The sequence below is a fragment of the Electrona antarctica genome (assembly GCF_951216825.1).
Source record: "Electrona antarctica genome assembly, chromosome: 10".
Classification (NCBI taxonomy): domain Eukaryota; kingdom Metazoa; phylum Chordata; class Actinopteri; order Myctophiformes; family Myctophidae; genus Electrona; species Electrona antarctica.
In genome coordinates this window covers 52430325-52452055 of record NC_136791.1, presented here as the reverse complement: position 1 = coordinate 52452055, position 21731 = coordinate 52430325, and the positions used below count along the sequence as shown (strand labels likewise).

The 21731-nt window shown below is 41.9% G+C and overlaps 1 protein-coding gene across 3 annotated transcripts; it reads left to right on the top strand.

Moving 5' to 3' along the window:
* The first annotated feature begins 967 nt into the window (after positions 1 to 967).
* cfap36 (cilia and flagella associated protein 36) lies at positions 968 to 21116 on the top strand. 3 transcript variants are annotated; one of them, XM_079512013.1, is made up of 13 exons: positions 968 to 1439; positions 2980 to 3044; positions 3882 to 3983; positions 7522 to 7636; positions 7726 to 7813; positions 11271 to 11430; positions 12052 to 12150; positions 13647 to 13745; positions 14657 to 14777; positions 16777 to 16928; positions 17217 to 17381; positions 18457 to 18552; positions 20345 to 21116. In XM_079512013.1, the coding sequence occupies exons 1-13, from the start codon at positions 1325 to 1327 to the stop codon at positions 20426 to 20428; spliced, it is 1461 nt and encodes a 486-aa protein (XP_079368139.1). In that variant the 5' UTR covers positions 968 to 1324; the 3' UTR covers positions 20429 to 21116. The 3 variants fall into 3 exon arrangements, with proteins under 3 accessions (XP_079368139.1, XP_079368140.1, XP_079368141.1); XM_079512015.1 differs by lacking the exon at positions 968 to 1439 and adding an exon at positions 1696 to 1863; XM_079512014.1 differs by lacking the exon at positions 18457 to 18552 and having other exon boundaries at positions 971 to 1439.
* The last annotated feature ends 615 nt before the right edge of the window (positions 21117 to 21731 follow it).

The window sequence follows — 21731 nt, the reverse complement described above, 5'->3', positions numbered from 1 at the left end:
CATAGGCCTATTTTGTAATAAATTTGCCTTCCACTCGTTCCTAATGTGCACGGCGCACGCCCACCTGTAGTTCCCTCTCGAGAGGATAAAGTAATTTAAGCCACCCTAACTCTAATACTAGGCTACTGCAGAGGAAAACATCACAGAGGACTTCGGAGTTGTGCAGTATTCTGTAAAAGCTTTGTAAAGTGCCCTGCCTTTACAGCATTTTGTTGTTTTGGCATGCACTATCGCTTGCATGTCTTGCCTTTATGAATTGTACACAGAAGAAGACATGATTATGAATAGAATAGTATATATTTCAAAAATACAAAAGGAATGTATATTTACTAGTGTCATTGTTGTTGCACTCGATCTGCAGAATTACCGAATCAGCACATTTTATTTTTTACTGTTAATAAAAACAAAATTATAATTTGGCTTCTGGTTTGTTTTGTTTATTGTGTGTGTCCGGTTCTAGGCATAAGCGATATAAGCGGTCGCTTAGGGCCACAACCACTGAGGGGCCCCCATAAAATCTGAATCCCCCCCCCGGCCCCCCCCCCTTTCCCCTCACTGTATATGTTTCTTTTCCCTTTTTACCTCCATTATGATTAATTCCTGTTCTGTTCTTTGTCTATATAGAAGTGTCTATCTGTACACTCACAGTTAACAGTCTTTGTATTGAGTTTGTGCTTGAAATGTACTGTAATTCTGCAAACTGTTAATAAATATTTCAATCAATCAATCAAATCAATCCATGTGCAAACTCTCGAGTAGACCAGAGTAATATAGTAAGAGAGTGGCGACACTAGCGTTGCCTCCCATTGTAACAATGGAATGCGGAAAAGCTCGTTCTATCTCAATGGGATAGTTCCAGCCATAGGAGCAATGTTTGGAACTATAGCCCATAGGCACCCGCTTTGCGGCGAGATCAAAACGTGTCGCTATTCTCCTACTCGACACTCTGGAGACTCTGCTGACGTCACAGTTGCCTTGGAGACCGATTAGGCGTCAACAGCAGCGGCAGCGTTTTCGACACCCAGACCAGACGCAAGCACCCACGACCGCGAGTGCTTGCGTATTTCTGCCTCCCTGCGTGGAGATTGTCACAGCAATATGGAACTGTAAACCGACTAGCCGAGAGTGTTGGAATTGCAGTAGCGGCTAGCTGCCATCAAATGTACAAATGAAGTACCGATAGTTTAAGAAAGTAGATCGGTTCGAACCAAATGTCTGTTTACTGGGACTGGAGCTGTGCATCATCGTCATTAGAGTGGAGGAGTGGGACGTGCCGCTGATCCAGTGTTGTTGTTGTTGGTGCTAAGGTTCCACAGCAGCCAACATGGCTGAGCCTGAGGAGGATGACAGGGAGTGGGTGGTGGAGAGCATCGCTGGCTACCTCGGTAGTCCCGAGTGGGTCATCCCCGTCACAGACTTCATGGAAAACAAATGCACAGGTTAGTTAATAGCCTTGGTTCACATGACGCTCGTACGTACATCATTGTGACAGACAGTCATTGTTTCAGTTAGAGCATTTTGATGACCATCATCATTATTCCTTTTGGACAGACATCCATGGTCTAATAAATGCGCCCTGGGTATCGGACCCATCACCCATCACAACCGGATTGTTTACTTGGATCGGCGCGTCGCATATGCGAAAATAGACGATAGCCGATCTAAGCTCACGTTGTAGATAGGTTTATTTTCGGTGCGCGACACCGCCATACGATACGACATGGTTTGGTAGCAGCTATCTTCAAAACTAAACGCCTCATAGTTGCATGTTTCTGCTAAATCAAAGAAGACGACGATTAGCAGAACAGGATGTGCTGTGTGTCTGTTGACGTCTGTGACATGCATCTGATGCATCATGGCGATGTACGTTACATGCTTATGTAAAATCATGTACATGGTAGCATGGCGGCTAGCCTAACGCTAACTTGTGATTTGGTTATGTTTCCAGTCAGTTTCAGGTGTACTTACATACTTGATACGATACCTATACTTGATAGGAACACTGCAATCCATGCGAGTGTTTAGACATATACGTATACAGTCGGTATTTAATCCTCATTTGCGAGTGCTTTGATTACACTTTAAGATCAGCCAGATTTAAAGGTGATTTGAAAGGTTTTGATTCACAGTACACGTCTGTGAGTTAGCTCTTGAATGGCTGCAAATGCAGTCACTGTCAGTCAGCCATTGTGTGTATCCTAAGTACTGTCAAAATGCATTTGTTGGATTTGCGCTGAATGTCTAACCATAAAAGGACACTGGGAGTGGGAAACCTTGGTTTTGTAACTTTTCTATTAAAATATTGCTTGTAATGTTATGGACCCGAAACAATTACTAAATAAAAATCTAATAAAACTTTAGCTGAATAACATGGATTGAAACCCCGGGCCCAAATACATGTAGGCTAGGTAGTCAGCAGTTATGATGAATTGAAAACGGTGGACCCTCTTGTAAGTGTATAATGCTTTATGGTGTCGTCCACTCACAGTTACGTTTTTGGAGTTATGCTTGAAATGTAGCCTACTGTAATTCTGCAAACTGTTTATAAATACTTCAATCAATTATCAATCAATCAATCAATCAAAAGCATATAGTTGCATATAATGCAAATATCGGGTCAGCTACATGTAGCTTAACTTGCCAACACTGGTTTTAATTATTTATTTGATGTGGGGTTTTTTTCAGTAAGAATTGAGGCTTGAATACCTGCAAGTATAGTGGAGTAAGCAATAGGTCTATTACAGTTAATTAATAGGCCTATTAGCTATGATTCACTGTTTTGCAGTGTTGTGCCCAACACTGCAGATAACACTGCAGATAACATCAAATATATAATTAAAACCTATGTGCAACCTATGTGCATATTACATTTATGATTTGTTATTGCCATAACATAGAGACAGAATGGATGATGGGTGCATAGTATATAAAATTGAATTGAATTATTGTTGTTGTTGTCCCCCCCCCCCCCCCTCACAGTTTTTGATGATGAAGATGAAAACAAATTGACATACACAGAAATTCATCAGCAGTACAAGCAGTTGGTGAGTACAATGCTGATGATACTCAACTGTTTACTTACCCTACAGTTTAACAAGTTCAAAGTAGTGATGGGTGATTATGTGCATATATCACAATATATATATCTATTTTAAAGTGATATTATTGTCGATATTGTTAAATGATGCCATTTTCAATATTTTAGAAAGTTTTGGAAAGTATAGAATAAGGCTTAAGTGATCAGAACCAGGAAAACAACACTTATACACTACACTTATATTACGATATTCCAACTCCCAGACGATATCTAGTCTCATATCACAATATTGATATACTAATCAATATTGAAAAAAGAAAATCAATATAAACATATACTATCAATATATTACCCAGTCTTACAGTAAACAGGGCTGTCACCATTATTTAATTTGACTTGTCACTCAAATAATTGCGATTAACGGTTTAAATGCGTTGCTGTTGTTGAACATTTGGAACATTGTAAAAATTACATTTCTGTTTGGCTTTTGGGCTTTCTAAACAAAAGGTGCACAGGGCAGATATGGCAAAAACTTACAAATGTAATAACTTTAAATATAATACTATAAAAAAAAAATCTGGAAATAGTTTTGAACTTGTAGATCTGCTATTTCAACAATTCTTTTTTTAAATAAGATTTTTTTTTTACATGGAAATCTTATGATGATTATGCTAAATATTATTGTGATTATGTCACATATTATGATTAGGCCTAACAGTAAAATTACCCTTTTTTGTTTTCTGTGCCATAGTTAACATCCATTGCCTCCCCATGACTCATCAGTTTTGTTTTTGCTGGCTCATTAAACAGTGTGGGATAATGTAAGCTGCTTTACTTTGTTCAGGCGGAGAAGCTATTGGAGAATTACATGCAGGAGGTTGGCATCAATGAGCATCAGTTTCTGGAAGCCTGCACCTCTCCCTTTGCCAAGTCAAAAACCTTACAGGTACATTGAGCTTTGTTCCACAAAATACTGTTTGTTGTCCTAAATAACAAATGAAGGATTGAGGATTGGATACGTTTATGTTATGTATCTTCTATTCTTTTTTTTACTATGCTGCATAATACTTTTTAGTTTGAGAAAAATGACAAAAGTGTTGACATGACTCACTGTTTTCAGGTGAAAATGCTAAACAATATTTGTAATAAGAGTCAAGTAAAAAATGAAGCCTTAGACTGAAATTATGTTTTTTAACAAGGCACATAGAGTAACCCTTCTTCTCATAATTATGCTTAGTGGTCAGCAGTACTGTATGTCTGCTGGGTTGTTCAGGATAGATCACACAGATCTATCTCTAGATCTCCAGATCTAGTCCTGCTTCACTACCCTGACCTTGTTACACTGACCCTGTTACTGTGTAGTTATGGCCCCTACAGACTTTCATAGTTGTCGGCGAGTCATCAGATTGTTATGTATTTCACACTACAGGAGTCTTTTTTTAAATCGACTGTCATATCTTTGTGGCTTTCACACTAAACGATTGATCGCCGACTAGGGATAACACACTGCAAGAGTTCACCAAGATGCGATCCAGACCGGATACATACAGTATAGGCTGCATAATTTGTTTTTTATTCGAATTCATTTTGACATCTCACGTACATGCGGGATGCCGTGATACAAGCGCGACACCCGGCCTAGACAGACACAGGACGCCTCTCTCTCTCTCTCTGCGTGCACACGTACAGGAATAGGCTACACAGGGCGAAATGTTTGTGATAGCGTAGGCTACACGTGCTATAGCGAAACAGGACGTTAAATCTTGATTTTCACACACACACACAGAGTGCACAAGGTCCAAAAGTTTGCAGCGTTGATTCCGATGCGGTTTATCAACATTATTCAAGTGAAATGCGTAACAGCAATATTGGGCTAATATAGCTACCAATATGTATGACACAGGGATTTACAGACGGAATAAAGGCTATATATATTATCATCTGATCATCTATCGATACAGTCAACAGACAGTGTCTGTGAGCAGTGAGCACAGCTGTCCTGTGCTCTAATTGGCTGTAATACAGGCCTTCTCGAACAAGTAAGTGACAACTCGCAGGTGTATTTATACTGTGGTGATTGTGACGGGGATTTCCCGGCTGATAAGAGAAGGCAGGTGATGTTGATAAGGAGATAGTGAGCGGGGAGTGGCCATGATAAGCAGAAGGAGGCCTCTACTCCTGAAACTACGTTGTATACAACTTCCTTATTTGACTTTTTGGATGATACATTCCAATCAGGAGAGAGAACATATTTATCAGCTTGATTGTGTTCCATTTCCAATTTTGTCCACTCAACGCTTGGTTTCATCACTTACAATTTCACTTGTGTTAGGGGAATCTGCAGGATCTGAACATGCTCATAAAACATAATACACAAATGAGGCAAGACAATAATTCAGATTCAAAAATACTTAGTATGAGTATGAGTGATTTTACTCGAGTAAAGTAAAGGAGCCAAAACCTTCAATATAACTTATAATGGAAACCCAAAACCATGTCTCAACAAAGCAACTCTATAGCCTCAAGGCATGAGCCTATATATTTTATTAATATCCCCTGACTATGAGCTGGAGTGTGATTGGAAATTTCTGAAAGTGACATAGAGGGAATTATTTTTGTGCTGCGATAAAGGTTTATTATCACAGCAACACCTGATATTAGGGGGGGGGGGGTTCTGATTAGATATATACAGTGTAGAGAGGGTCAGGAACATATATTGACACACATCAAATGGTCCGGCTAGGAACTGAACTGTAAGCTTGCTGTCATTTGAGCCCTTGTAGTATGCGGTCTATCCAATCGGCTATCAGGTCGCCCTAACCATCCTAATATTTAGGACATGGCAACATTATAGGAGTCTTTTGTTCAACTATATCAGTAGTGAGAGGAACAGAGGAAGAAAAGGTTATGAATGATAACGCCAAATGTCTTTAATGGCTCATATCTTACAGGCATTTTTGTAAAATGAGCCCAAGCAAAAGAACATACAATTTTAAATACACCTGCTAAAACATTGCTAGTGTTATTGGTGTGTGTCTGCTGAAGAGGTAGTGAAAGTGAAAGACTGGAGTGGATCTCTGTGACGATAGACATCAAAAAGAGGCCAGTGAGTTCACATGACCCATACGATGAACCTACAGTAGTTGACGGTGCCAGGAAAAGCTCTCTGCTGTGATTACGTTACTCAGACAGGATGTAATGTAGGCCTAGACTGAAGCATTGGGAGATTGAGAGAGGGGGTGGGAGATGAAAGAGAGAGAGTGGCAAAGGCAGTGGCTGAAGAGCACTAATATACACTAGCTTCTGCAAGAATGCAAAAAGTACAGTATGTTAGATATGGTAATGGTTTACAAATGTCCAGAATAGTTTGGTTAGCATTATATTATATCTAAAGATTTCTAGAAGCTGATTTGAATGAATAAAACATTAACCAAATATGTATAGTAGAGTACTACTGCATGTTAATCCAATTATGTCTGGAATTGGGGCTGGGGTGGACTGCGGGATATTTCTGTGCAACTCTGTTATATTGTTTTGTTTTGTTTTGTTATGTGTTTGTTTTGTCTATGTTTATGTCAATGTCTTATATACAAAAGAAAATTAAAGTACAAATCATTAAAAAAACAAAATCCAATATAAATAGCCCTGCAGTGGTTGGAGATGGTCTGCTTACACTTCCATTGAGACATTTTTCGGAGCCACTGCCTATACGTAAATTTTGTAGCCTTTCTGGCAATAACCGACTTGTGTTCTTCCCCCATCCAGATAGGGCCACAGTACACACAGGTTCTCTGTCCATCTTGTTTGGAATTTTTTTTGGATCTATCAACCACCAGACGACTAGTTGCAGAGTGGTTGGAATTATGGGATGTATTGGGCTGGTCATTCTGCGTTAATTGCGGTAAAACTTTTTTACGCATTAATTCCATGAATTAATGAACAAAATTAATTAACAAATTTTAACAGCCCTGTTTAGAAGATAATATAACCCTAAATAATATTGGGTGGTTGCCAGAAGTGCTGAGGGTTGTCAGTGAGTGAACCGTGTAGGTTTGAATCCTGAACCATGCTGTTCCGTCAGAGGAACTTATGTGACTCATTATCTAACAAGTCTGTCAGATAATCCATTATAACACACTCATCTATTTATCCAATCCACAAAATGTTGGCATTTTGGGGAAAATGGTTCCCCAATTTTTCCCACGCCTTGTCTACTCCATAATAGAATGCTGAATGACGCCTGTGCTGTTCACGGTGAAGTGCTTTTGAGCAAGGAGTGCTCTTAACAATAGAGACAATCTGCCTCCTTATCTATGAAGTGTCAGAAAAAGGGGGAGCTGAATGGGACTGGAGTGTTCCTCTCCACTGTCATAAAGCACAATAAAATCCTCAGTATTAATTTATACTGAATGTACCCACATTTGGGTACACTTGGTCATGTTGAAGTTTAGTGGTGTTCTAACCATGGTGGTCATGTTCTGTAGATGGTGTTTCAGCCGGTTCTGGCCACAGATGACTTCCAGATGTTCCGCTCATTGATGGTCCAAAAAAACATGGAGCTACAGATACAGGCCCTCAGGGTCATCAAGGAGAGGAACGGTAGGACACACACACACACACGGCATATGCACATGCACGCACTACACACCCAAATACAGTGCTGTATAACTGTTTGTGTGTGTGTGTAGGAGCTCTTCCAGAGTGTCTGACAGATGGTGTGGATGTCATGTCAGAGCTGGAGCAGCAGGAAATGAAGATATTGCAGGAGGTTCTCAGGTGAGACACACACCTTATACTGTACCTCATACCATATAAGGTAATGTCCATGATTCAGTAGATTAGGTTATATACCCTTAAGTGGCTATATTGTGCTGCGTGATGTTGATGCACTGCCTTCTTGTTATTTTGATTGTTGATTTACCAGAAAAGCCAGTCCCGTGCCTGTTGTACTTTATGTTGCTGCATTCTTTTTTTTTGTGTGGCTTTCGTCTTTATTTTATTCATGGAGGGACAGACAGTAGGCTGACAGGAAATGGGGAGAGAGATGGGGGGGGAAGACATGCAGTAAAGGCCGTCAGGATCGGGAGTCGAACCCGCGGCACACTGCCAGACTGGATTGCCAGCCAAGGTGCCTGGACCACTGAGCCATGGCCCAGGCCTGTTGCTGCATTCTTATTGCAGCTCATTTGTTGTCAAGCATTCGAGGATCCCCATCACTTTAGCAGCCCTGCGGTGTAATGGGATTTTGCTAGGGACAGCCTTGTCAAATAGAACATGCCATGTCTATCGGCACCGCAGAAAGCTAAGCTCCTTAAGGGCACCGCTAAATTTGGCTTGAGGGATTGACACTAAACAGGCAGAAAAATAGTATTTTTATCCCCTTTGTCTTACCTGACTGCTTTGGCTACTAGCCAATGGTGAATCATCTCCTGGGGATCTGGACTAGTGCAGCCTACATGGGCTTAGTGGTGTGTTTGCAAGGCTTTAGATTGTGGTATGACAGCTTCAGTTTGAATTCGAGGAACAAGCCTACGCGTTGATCTAAAACAGGAAATTAGCAGTTCTAGGCTGTGGAGGTTGTATCAGGCCACACTTAAATTTGTTGCCTGCATTAGTTTAACAGTATGAAAGCATGGGATAAATTGATTAGCAAACAACAGCAAATGGGCCATGGTGAACCTGTATCCTATTTAGTGAAGTTAAAGCTTCCTTCCTGTTCAAGCTTTAAACTGCTTGTTGCTGTCTGCAATGCACTTGCAGTCAGTGTCCTCTCAAATACAAACCGAGCAGAAACCCATTGATCTAATTCATGACAAATATATGTGATGTTTAAAGTGAAATGAATATAATTTATTATTATTATTATTAAAAAGACACAAAGTGTCTTTAAAACAGAAAACAAGTGGTCATTTGAATGCGTGGTGCTATCGGAAAAGCCATGGGCTTGGCAAATCAGTAAACTTTATAAGATATCTTGTATGTCTGTAGTTGACATTTTCGCCTGAGGGTGGCACTAGAGGAAAACGTTAACAGTGTTAAAAAGAAAAATTCACTAACAATTTTCACAGGCTGTGCATCTACCCTCTCACACTTTCACATTCAAATTACACTCTTCATGTTCTGACATCTGTCATCACATAGTATTTTGTCCTGCGGTGAAGACAACTTACCAAAAGCTATTGTGTTGCCAGACAAAACAGTGTACGGTAGACTCCACATCTCCCCATACCCCAGACCTGCCTGTTGAAAACTATAAGCGTAAACATCCCTTATGCACTATGGATTTTCAGTGTAATATTTTGACAGTTCAGAAGAATTGGGTAGTTCAATTCATGGTAGAAAATGACTAGCAGATAGCACCATAAATCTGGACTATATCCACTTAAGCCCTACTCAGAAAGTTAAACATATATAGCCGATGTACAAGCTCATAACTCATCGCATATGAGCTTGTAGATCAGCACATTTTATAATTAATGACATATAGCTGCGTTCGGTAATCTCTCAGTGCAACTGAGGTCCAAATTGTTCAGATTGGTGCAGACTGCATGGAAGATCATAGGGGCAAGACAACTCCTCTCTCTGCAGTCTATTTATGAGCAGGCTACACTAAAACAGGCTAAAATAATTGTCAGTGATGTTACCCATGTTTTGAATGGAGAGTTTGTACTTCTGCCCTCTGGGAGAAGGTACAAAGTGGAAGTACATCAGGTTTTAGTTAATCAGGTTTGTACTATTAGTTAATCAGGTTTGTACCAGCATCAACTAAAATTTTAAACAAGGCTCTTATCTGAAACAGCAGTGACTGAGAGGTTGGATTACGATAACCACACTATGTGTGCAAAAGTTTGTTATGTTAGGTTATGTTATGTATTTTGTTTTGTTCGTCACTGATGTTTTGTGTGTGGCTGCAGCCACAGGGCTGAAAGCCCAAGACAAATTTCGCTTGTGGACAATAACATTTAGCTTGACCTTAACCTTATCTAACTAATATCTAACAAATCATTTTAGTAGTGACCTGACCGCAAAAGTTAGGGCGCCAGTACAAAGGGAGGGGCCGTTGTAAGTGAATGGGAGGTCTGCCATTCTGCGCTGCAAAATTGAGGACGCCAGTATAGAGGTTTACAGCAGAAAAGGAATGACAAATAGCCAGTGGTCATGGAATCAATCCAATCATCCTCAGGTGGTTAGATAATTTATTTTACCATTATTTCCTGCAGGGCAGGCTCAGTGCTAATCAGTGTTACGGTAAAAGGGATTAGTGTTCGCTAATCCTCCCACACAATGCCTTTTTTGCATTTACCTTTTCAACAATCACATTTACCGAATCTTACCTCAGTATTTGGACAAGCTTCTTAAATACATTTGAGATGATATTTTCCATCTTCATTAACTTCAAGGGTCCAGGAAGGGTAATTACTCTCAGTCAATGGCTCTCTCAATGACTCGCCCTCTATGTAAGGAATTAAACACTGTTGCCTTTAAGGAGGTGACCGGGCTACAGTCATGATGAAAAATTTATCCAAACAAGGGAAGCGTTTGTACTTTACTTTGATCATAGGCATATATTTCAGATTTTGTCCATTTAACTTTATTCAGGCCCTATTAGGTGACAGACCACCGCTGTTTGATCTACCATCAGATTTGGCTATTGAGGGGATTTCTTTATCAAAATGTTGCTGACAGCAAATGTGCATAAAACCCCTTTTCCCAGATAGTCAGACTCGGAATATAGCTTGTTCTATTGTTCAAATTAAATTATTGACTCATTTTCTTTGTTACGTTTAATTATTAAATGATTGGCTTATTCAATGCTTGTAGTATTCTTATTAGCAGCCTATAATAAGCCATAACACAATGGTAGTTTTCACTGTCTGGCACAACATGGCTAAGTGATCATATATTTGCCCTAAAGGGTTGCCCACCCCTGGTCTACAGTACTGTATGCCTATCAGCTACCGTACACAGTCCTAGGTTTGAGTTTCCTCTCAATTTAAGCTGGTATTAAATCAAATTAAAATGCCACTGTGTCAGGCAGCGCCCTGCTGATGACGAGCAAGCTACAATAGAGCATATCTCAGTGACTGGGTTACTTTGAATGTAGCACTGAGCCAACTCTCTGTCTAGGCTCACCTATGGATAAGGAGGTGATAAGCATTAGTTATTGGTACTTTCACTCTGGTCTTATGCTCTCTGTTCTCCGTCTCTATGTCTGTTATTGCTTGCGCTTCAGGAAGTCAAAAGAGGAGTATGATGAGGAAATGTCCCGAAGGCTTCTAATGGAGGAAGAGCTAGGCTGTGCATCTGCCAGTGGCTCAGACAAGCCAGTGGCACAGGGCTGCGGAGGGCAGAGGGCCACTTCCACTCCCAGCCAACAGAGTAACGCTGCCCTGGTAAGTATCCTTACTCGCAGAGTCGCAGGTGAACCCGTTTTGTAGTCGTTATAACATGATAGCGAGATCCTTCCACCATTCCACAGCCCTAACCATTGCACGTTTCCTAACGAGAATGGGCTCTCTATCCACCGTCCCCAGCGATGTTCATAGCCACAGGTCGACGTTGCAGCGTCAGTGATAAAGAATGTTACATAGTTGTCATAATTTACTTTTAAGTCAAGTTTATGGGGTGTGGGAGTCTTGCCTGCTGCTCTGAACCAACATGGTTTGTCTCAGTCTCAGTGCAGACACACACACACACACACACAGGCACGAGGCCGAGCATGCACAACACAGACACAATAATGGCACCGACATCCATATGAACTTGCCAGTGTGCAGTGGATGCACCCAAACATTATTGTTGAGCATGCGCAACGTGATAAAAGCAATTTCAACAATCGAAGATTATAAAAATTTGACTCCCGACAGCCCTAAATCACATCTTAACTGTCTGAGACCCCAACCCTGCGGTTGAGGCCTTTTGCAGCTGCCTTTTATTTTAGTTTGTCAGTTTCCTGTGAGTAACTTTCCCGCCTCCATCATTACTCTCAAATCTCTCATTCCTTTGGTGTGAAGTCCTCTTCTGTGCTCCTCCATGCGAAGACCAAACCCGAGGGAAAGGCAGAGGGTAGCAGTCAGAAGCAACCCCCGCTAGTCAATGGAAACGCTTCTACGGTAATCATGTTTGACATTATAGCATTATAAGCAGTGGTGTCATGGTGTTTTTTTTTACTGGTACCACAACGTTTTAATGACATCATGTGCATGTGCGGATCGCGGCATGCACACAGAACAGCTGATATAGCCTAAGCCTATTGTTAAATAGTGTGTGAGAGTTTTAGACACAAACACAAAAGTAGACTTAAAATAGTCAGACAAACATCTTTACTGCACACTATAGCGAAACTGAAAGGTTTGCTTTGGACGAATTAATCTGTTCTTTGATGGAGGAGGCATTCTTCTTGTGTGCAGTCAGTGCAGAACACCTCACAGCAGCAGTAGCCTACTGGAGCCATAGCCTACTGCTGTAAGTGTGCATGCTTACCGTATAGGCTACGTACGTGCACTCAGGTACACAGTTAAAGCTGTCCTGTTGTTATGCAAAGTAGTAGCCATTTGATCTAATAATAATCCACCACATTACAGTTTATTTGCTGCAACTAGGGATACATTGATAACCTGAGAATAGGACTCAAAATGAAAAATAACAACAAAATAGTTGATGTAATCTGACATCAGCTTATGTTGTTACCCTGCTAGGATTTCTTTTCTGGCATGCATGACTTGCAAGTTGCATTTAGCTCTTGGTATTGGATGCTAATTCGGGGGACATCTTCTGAATACCAATAGCCTATGTATTAGTTATATAATAGTGCATTAGTGCAAACAGTAGTTTTCACTAATGCACACATCTAAGACTGTTTGCTCTTGGATCTTGTCATTTTGGCAGTGATGTTAAAGAGTGAGTAAAGAATGTCATCAGAGTAGTTATTAGTTTAATTAGTGCAGTGATTCCAAAACAATTGTAATGAGGCTGTTTGTCTGTGCATAATTTTTGTTCTGTAGTGTATGTCACTGTCCACAATGACTCAGATCAGGTGGGCATGACATTTTAAATACTAGAGGTTCCCATGGGGCCTCTACGGCGGTGCCCGTTGGGCACTAGCCTACTTGGAATGATGCAATGCATGTCCCACCCAGATATTAGGCCTATGTCTGTGTCCCTTTTATGCCCGACGTCAGAATGATGTCAGATTTCTGTATGTGTCTCTCTGTGTCCCTTTATTCCTATATATGGAGTTCTGTGTCAGCCATGCCCAAATATGGAGTGTTGGGATCTCAGAACAGGCCAGCTTGTGGAGTTCCGTCCCAGGCATGCCCAAATATGGAGTGTTGTGTGAGGTCGGAACAGGCCAGCTCCATATATGGACGCTGGGCAGGGGCTCGATCCAGAGTCCGGGCAGAGGCCTTTTGGGGGGGCGGTTCTGGACAACCATGGATCCGACCGACTCAACACCGGGCACTGCACCCCCTGTGGTGGTGTGGAACGTCTTAACTGTCTGAGACCCCAACCCTGCGGTTGAGGCCTTTTGCAGCTGCCTTTTATTTTAGTTTGTCAGTTTCCTGTGAGTAACTTTCCCGCCTCCATCATTACTCTCAAATCTCTCAAGTCCTCTTCTGTGCTCCTCCATGCGAAGACCAAACCCGAGGGAAAGGCAGAGGGTAGCAGTCAGAAGCAACCCCCGCTAGTCAATGGAAACGCTTCTACGGTAATCATGTTTGACATTATGTGTGTCGAATTTGAAGTTGGTGGGGCTAATGGTTCTCAATTTACGTAGATTACTCACAGACAGCTCAGTGGCCTTGTAACCAGCTCAGTGGCCTTGTGGTTAGAGTGTCTGCCCTGAGACTGGGAGGTCGGGGCCGGGTCATACCAAAGACTCTAAAAATGGGACCCAGTGCCACCCTGTTTGACACTTAGCATCAAGGGATGGATTGGGGGTAAGTCCCTGCGACATACTAGTCATGTCCAGGGGGTGTACTTGTACATCAAGCTGCCTCACGCTACAGAAACAGGAGATAGGCTCCTGCCTTATGGGCCTCATGGCTCGGCAAGGCTACTTACTTACACACAGACAGATGTACAGACAGACAGACAGAGACTTGGTGCATTTATAGATAGATTATACATGTAACTCAATATCTGACATTCTGAGATATGGTTCTCTAAAGTCAAGAAGGTCAATTATTGGTCATCACATTGTTGTATGCCGTTTTTGAACATTGTAGAAGGATGAGACTGGTTGCATTTGAAAGTTTCTGAACCATTGAAGTCAAACCATTATTTTTTACACTGCGGTCATGTCATGAAAAAGTAATTTGAACATGTGAAATTTAAATGAAAGGGGTGCCATTTGTAACTGATTGGAAACTCAAAAGTAGACAGATGTATTGTTTGGTAGAAGTGTTGAATTCAGCTTAGACAAGCACTCACTTCGAGTCTTCCTGAGAACCGTTGTTTCCAGGTAGCTGTACTGTAGATACCTGAGCAGCTTCCAGGTAGCTGTACTGTAGATACCTGAGCAGCAGTGACCAATAACTAGCCGATAGTCCTTTTTGTTGTGTGTCTGTGTTTGGTACTGGAAACAGCCGTTTGAAAGACTGCTGGTACCTCCTGCAGGGCAGCTGCAAACCTGCCAGGACAGAGGAGGCCATGGCGCCTGTCACACGGGGAGGAGAAGGAGGGCAGAAGAGTCCACCCAAGACCAGCTCCTCCTCTGCTGCCTCAAAACTCACCGCAGGTGAATCACCTCTCCTGGGGCAGTATTATGCGTGTCTTAAGTACCAGGTCTTATGACTTAACTTAAGACCTGGAGGCGTGGTCAATGCTGTTTGGCCACTCAGAATAGCCAAATGGCATTGATCACGCCTCCAGGTCTTAATAAGTTAAGTAATAAGACCTGGTACTTAAGACATGCATAGTACTGCCCCTGGTCTCCAACTCAGTCTTTGTAACAGAATATGCACGCGTTCCTTCCTATATCATATTTGACTTGTTTCATGGCTTGACATAACACAGAATAAGCCCTATCTTGTGTCAAACACTAAATCCGTAATTTTGGGATTTAGCATTGCGTGAGAGGCGTTTTCCTATAAAAATGGCTATCTACCCATTACATTATGCATAGGTGTGGTTTGGGCGACAATAATGAAACCAATCACCGTGATCCATGTCATTCCCTTTAAGAGAAGACTGCGCTATCCATTACCCATTATGCTCAGTGCAATGTTGCCTTACACTATGGCCCATGGAAGAGTGCGCTTGCTACCGTATACAGTTACAATTGATACAGAGGGTTGTTTCGTGTGTCCATTAGGCTAGCTCCTCTATCTATCATCCACTCCGTGACCAACACAGTCTCACTCGCAATAAAGCAGGGACTTTGTGCTCCCCCCTGCCATTGTTTTTCTTCTTCTTTTTTTCCACCGCACAGAACCATATTGATGCATAACAGACAAAAACACTTTTATTTCATTAAGCTATAACTCGCTAAAATCTGAAGCATTTTTTTTAAATTCAAAGCTCTGTGTAATGATTGTAATCTATAAAGTTCCAGTTTTTATTTGGTGATTTGGTGTATTTTACTCTATGAAACGGTATCAAGCAAGAAGCAAAGTTTGGAAAATCGCATTAATTAAACAGACTTGCACTGAACTGAGGAGAAATAACATTGGAAAGGACACCTGTTGCTTTCTTACCATCTAACCTTTAATTGCCTTTCAATAAAACCACATTTGGTTGACACAAGTATCATCTACGTGTTACTGATTATGGGGAATTTTATATTATTGTAATCCATTAAATAATTGCGGCGCAATGGATGGATGAAACTGAATGAGCGAGTACAATGAATGGCACAAATCAAATAACTTCTTTGAATAGACAATTATATAAACACAATGGACACAAGGAATTGACACTGTTGATTATAGTAAAATTACAATCACAGAGATTTGTGGAGAATTAAGACAGAACGAGACCTCTGAGCTGTGAATGTTCTGCAAAATTGTGCTGAGGCAGCTGCAACCTTCTATCAAACGGAATTCGCATTGCGGGTGGTTTGAAGAGGCGCTTTCCGCTGTCCTAAACCTGTGTGGGCAAGATAGCAATTTCAAGGAAAGCGCATCAACACGTCCACGAACACACCTCCACCGCAAATATAGGAGTCAGCAAAATGTATAGTGGGTTGCGTGGCCGCAATATACAATTTCCGGATAGTGGAAGCTCCTAAATGGTTAATGCCGGGTAAGGCATGGCATACGATAGAGCCCTTAAGGCCTATTCATAGTCTGGATTTTCGGTGCTGAGCTGACCACCGGAGCTGAAATAACGTTGAGCGGTGGTGAGTAAAAACGGGGAGAAGGGCTGGAGCGGTGGCGGTGGTTTGCTCTTCACCGCGGCTTGTGACGTCATGTTGTAGTTCGGTGGTCACCTAACCACCGAAAATCCAGACTATGTATGAGCCTTTAGAGTGTAAGTATGCACTTCCAAGACTTCAATCAACTATGTGGAAACACTGGTAAAATTTACCTTGTGTCTAAACAAAGAAATGTACACTACATTCCTTGTAATTATTTTCATTGAAAAACTAAAAAAGATATAGTTGCTGTGTTATAAATAATGTAATGATTGTTTTTTGTTTGTTTGTTTGTTCTTGCTTTACTGCTTGCTCTGGATACTTGTGCTCTGGTCATTGTTTAAATGTTTGCCTTTGAACGGAATGTGTGTGATGTATACAGAACCCAAAGTTCTTCCAGCAGTGAGGGCTCCAGTAAAAGGTGGTGAGCTCCCAGTCAGCCCCACCAAACAGCAGAGCAGTAACAGTCAGACTGCTGCCGTGCCTTGGCTGGATGAGGCACGCAAGGAGGCTGGCATCTCAAAGCCATACACTGTGAGTCGGATTTCGTCTGGTTCTGCCTGCGTTTTGTCTCTGCATCCTAATATGGCTGTGATGATTAATTGTGCTTCACAGGTACTAGAGAACATCTTATAGAAGTGCAATGCAAAGCATTCTGAATCTGAACCACACATTACAAAAATTGAGCCACACGAATCTTACATTTTTAGTTTACGGTTTTGGTCACTTTACACGTGAAGGTGCCTGAATACCTTAGTTTGACAATAGACATAAATCTTGTGTGTGTAATGATTCTCTGTGCCTGTCTCCTTTCTCCTGCAGGAGTTGACAGCATCCCAGCAGGAGCAGCTCCAACAGAGGGCTCTGTATCTGCGTCAGCAGCGAGACAAACTGCAGGCCCTGAAGAAGGAACAACAGAAAACGAAACAGACGGTGATAGCGGAAGAACCACAGCCTGTCAGCCCTACGGCAGCACCTGCTATCCCGGTAAATACAGCAACCTTTATAGAAAATGAGAAACACAGAAAAGCAGTTGATTAAAGTCAAAGTGAGTCGAGCACGCTGTATCCAGGCCGTATCCATACCTCAGACATACTGTCCACCACAGGAGGTGGTATCTTGTACTTGTATAATACTGTTAGAATTCATAGTTAAATGTCAATTGGGGTTAGATTCGTCCACGGGGCCTCCAGCTAAAACAAACACAATTGTCTGTGTTCGTGGTTGGGAAGCCGGCAGGGGAGGAAGTTCTCTGTCGCTGCACTAGCAGCAACTCCTATAGGTTTGTAAGGGCGCCTGTTCAGCAAGGAGCAGATTTGAAGGGATACCATGTTCCTCGTGTTCATATGCCCTCCCGGTTGAAACTCCTCATTGTCAGGTGAAATGAAGCAGCTGCTGACCCGAGAAAAGATATGTGTCTAGTATTCCCAATACTGGTAGACGATCACATATCTAACCAAAGTAATGCATTGGTTACTGTAATGCAACTACTTTTTGTGGTACTGTAACTATTAACAGAACTATTTACTCTTTTTTTCTCCATTTTGATAAAGCTGTTACAGTTACTGGCTGATTGCTTGCTTTATTCTGTTTTATGTAAAAATGGCTAACAAATGCAGAGGATTGAAGGTTTATTATATATGACCCAACTACTCTCACACCAGCCCCGTCTGTGACCTCCCACTCCACTCACTGCAGCTGTGGGACTTGGTCCCACTCCCGTCGGCATATTAGATAGGACTGGGGGGGGGTTAGCTAATGTTCAATTAGCTAACTTTTGTCACCAGGGCATACAGTAATACATTACAACACAACAGCCACAGGCTCAATCCCTGATTTTAATTTCACTTTTACTTTCACTCAAATATGTATTTGTGTGGTGCTTCTGTCTTTTTTCTTTTCTTCTTTTAATTTCACATCATTCTAGATTACAATTGATTTCTATCTCTTGTTGCACTAATATTTTGCTCCCAGCTTGTCATTCTTATTTTGATTTCTCGCTTTGGGTTCTTTCTCTCCATCCTCTCCCTGCCTGTCGCTTGGCCTTGTACGGCCTTGTCAGGTGGAAATGGGCCAGACCCAGAAGAATGGGGTCTGTACCCCACCTCCGCCACCAGCACAACATGCTGCCACACCTCCAAACTCCTCTAAACAGAAGGTGACCCATCAGCTGCTTTGGAGTGATGTGAAAGACTATAGTTGCGTACTGTAGTTCTATGAGCACAGGCTTTGCACTCTAATGCAGGGGTTCTCAACCCGTGGGTCGCGACCCCTCGGGGGGTCGCCAAATTATTTTGGGGGGTCCCCAAATTATCTTTAAAAAAAAGAAAAAAAAATATTTTTTTTATTTTTTTTTCACGATTTTTCAAAAATAGCAGACCTACAAGCTCGTAGTGCGCCACTCGGTGGCGCGCTATGAGCTTGTAGATCTGCTATTTTTCAATAGCTAAATTATAACAATGCTTAAAACACCAAAAGGGGTTCCCGCCCAAAATGGTTTAAGGTTATTGTAGCAGTCAATTTATATTGGGGGTCGGGAGGGGGCGGGGCGTGGGTCCCGAGACATTGCCAAAGCATTTCCGGGGGTCCCCGGCCAAAAACGTTGAGAACCCCTGCTCTAATGGAGCTCTATGGGTTCTCAACTTCGTCCAGAAGCAGGCTTCATTAGAAGTGTGAATAGTGTGTGAAATAGTACATGTAGACATGCACATGTGTCGCCTATTTTATAGTGCTGCTGTAATTAGCTTTTTTTGCTGCTCCCTCTGACTTACTCCCACACACTTCTAACACTAATGTACAATTCCCTGTAGAAAAAGTTCTCCTTATTAGGACAATCCACAGCTTTTCCATGAAGTGTAAAGAATGTTGGCTCCTTTTCACTGTATCCCATGTTAAGTTATTTGTATATGTAAAGCTTTTCTTATCGCATGTAAATGTATCCTGTACACCTCCAAAGTGGCACTCCAAAATGAGTGTGACACTGTCCAAACAGAACTGATATTGAGTCCACTTGTCTCTAGAATAAAATGCTTGGAGTTGGCATTCTACGTCTTACCTAATTTGTTGGTTACCAACCTAGTGTCCATCTTCGATAAGAGAAAAGCTGAGCCACCTAATTTCTACTGCTGGGGAGTAACTGAGACTTCGGGGACAGTTTTCGGTTAATGAAAAATTATTCAGTTATTTCAAATCTTCAAGCTTTGGTTTTCAGAAGACAGCAGTTGCAATTAAGACTAAAATGACTAGGGTTGTGGGCAGCGACGGCTCCAGAAAATTCTGACTGGGGTGGACTCTATGGGGGGGCTGGCTATTTAGAGTGGGGGCTAGTCAGTCAATTGGGTTTGTTGGGAAGGGGGGCATCGGAGGGGCTAAGCCTCCACCAGAGGGGGCTAAAGCCTCCCTTAGCCCCCCCCCCACCTACTGTAGATGTATTCAGGTCACTACTCTTCATGATGTGAAGTTTTGGGTTACAAAGCACTTTGTAACACATCGAAATGTGGACATTCAATGCTTCACCACAGCCACACTATTTGATGAAAACACAAGCTTTTGATAACTTTTACTGCATCATCTTTGAAATTTTGTAGCAGGTGCCATTGAGCCATTTTTCCCCACCAAGAGTCAAAGGAAATTACACATTTTTCACCACTTCTGATGTGAGCACTTTAGGCCCCTGAAAATGCAATTGTTTTGGACAAGCAATAGTAATTCCTTGCATTACAATAGGACTTTGCACTGTTGTAGTGCTCAGGGTGCTAAAAACTAGCAAACAGCATTGAAAGGTTGTTGAGCTGCTCTGTGCTACCTGGGCCATTCCCGTGCTTGTTTGTTTCAGTGGTCTTCTCTATGCATCCCAGTATCAACTAGTGATGAGGCTCAGAGGAGCTCAGTTCGGCAGGTGAGACTCTTGTTTGTGTCTTGACTGGTTTTCCTGTCCTCCGTCTCCATAGGAGATCACTGCTGAGGAGAGGAAGAAGCTCCAGAAGAGAAAACACCTGGCTGAGAAGCTGAAAGAGGAAGTCATCAAGAAATAACAACGCCCCACCTCTCTGTCTCCTACTGCAAAAAAAATAATATTTATTTACTGTTGCTGTACTGTGGACCATAACTCCACGTCTTCCCTTCCACCGGATCTTTCAGACCGGCCTTCCCTCCCTTCTGTTGACAACCAAGGAAACGGCCATGGCGTTTTCATCACTGTCTATCCTGATGGGGCGGCAGGAAGGGTTGGTTATTGGGGATCATTGTCCTTGTGTCCTCTGTGCATTTATCACCACTTTGGGCAAAAATTAAGAGATCAGATATAAGTGGACCATGTGGCGTTTAGATTTCAGGTGTCAATGAATCCTTGGAATTCCATAGAATAACCATGTGGAGCAGGTGAAAGGGCAGAATTTATGGGACTCTTCTGTCAGCATAATGGTACCATTAGACACAAGTTCACAGTCTTGTATCACACTGTCTTTAGTGTTCCCAAGAAGAGGAGTCAGCCGCTGTCGGTTCTAGTTCACTGTAGTCAAACTGCACTGTGAAAGGCAACACGAGGAACGGACTGGACCAGAAGACTGTGTTGGCTAATGATGTGTTGGCGAGATGTGGTCAAGGAATGCAGTAAACCCAAATTAATCTAGTGTCTTCACTTTAAATAATGTTAATAATGCACCGATTCCTATTAATTAATCATGTATGCTGTTTAATAAATACAATTTTATACAAACTCAATGCACTCAAATTGTTCATATTGTGGTTGTTTTTGCCAGGTGAAGCCTTATCCTGGACTATTTTCTCTTAGCCTATGTCCCAGGCTTGGGCTTCACCTGGCAAACAAATCACAAAGCAAGAAGGGCAACTTTTGAAAATGTCAAAGCACTTATGACGTTATACCGTGTTTAGCCAATTACTGTGTCTGTGTTGTTGCTTTAATGCAACTGTGTCCAAGACTCCAAGGCAGCTGGCCTTCAGTAAAATAATGATTTGGGGAATTCTGCCACATCGTGTTAAAATGTCCTTATCTTCCCTTTTAGTGTATAGTGAGAGTAAGGTTATTTTACACAGTAAATTGTGCAAACGCGAACGCAGTTTAATTCAGCGGTAACAAGACAACTCACCCCTTTTGCCTCTTTTGGTGAGTTGTCAGGACAACTCACCCCGAACGTGAAGACAACTCACCAGGGGTGAGATGTCTTCACTTTCGGCCACTTTCGGGGTGAGTTGTCTTCACTTTCGGGGTGAGTTGTCTGACTGAATATGTAGCCTTTGAGCTCTTTTATATACTTTACTGAATATTGCACAATAATACTTTACTGAATATTAGAACTGTGATTGATTGATCATACA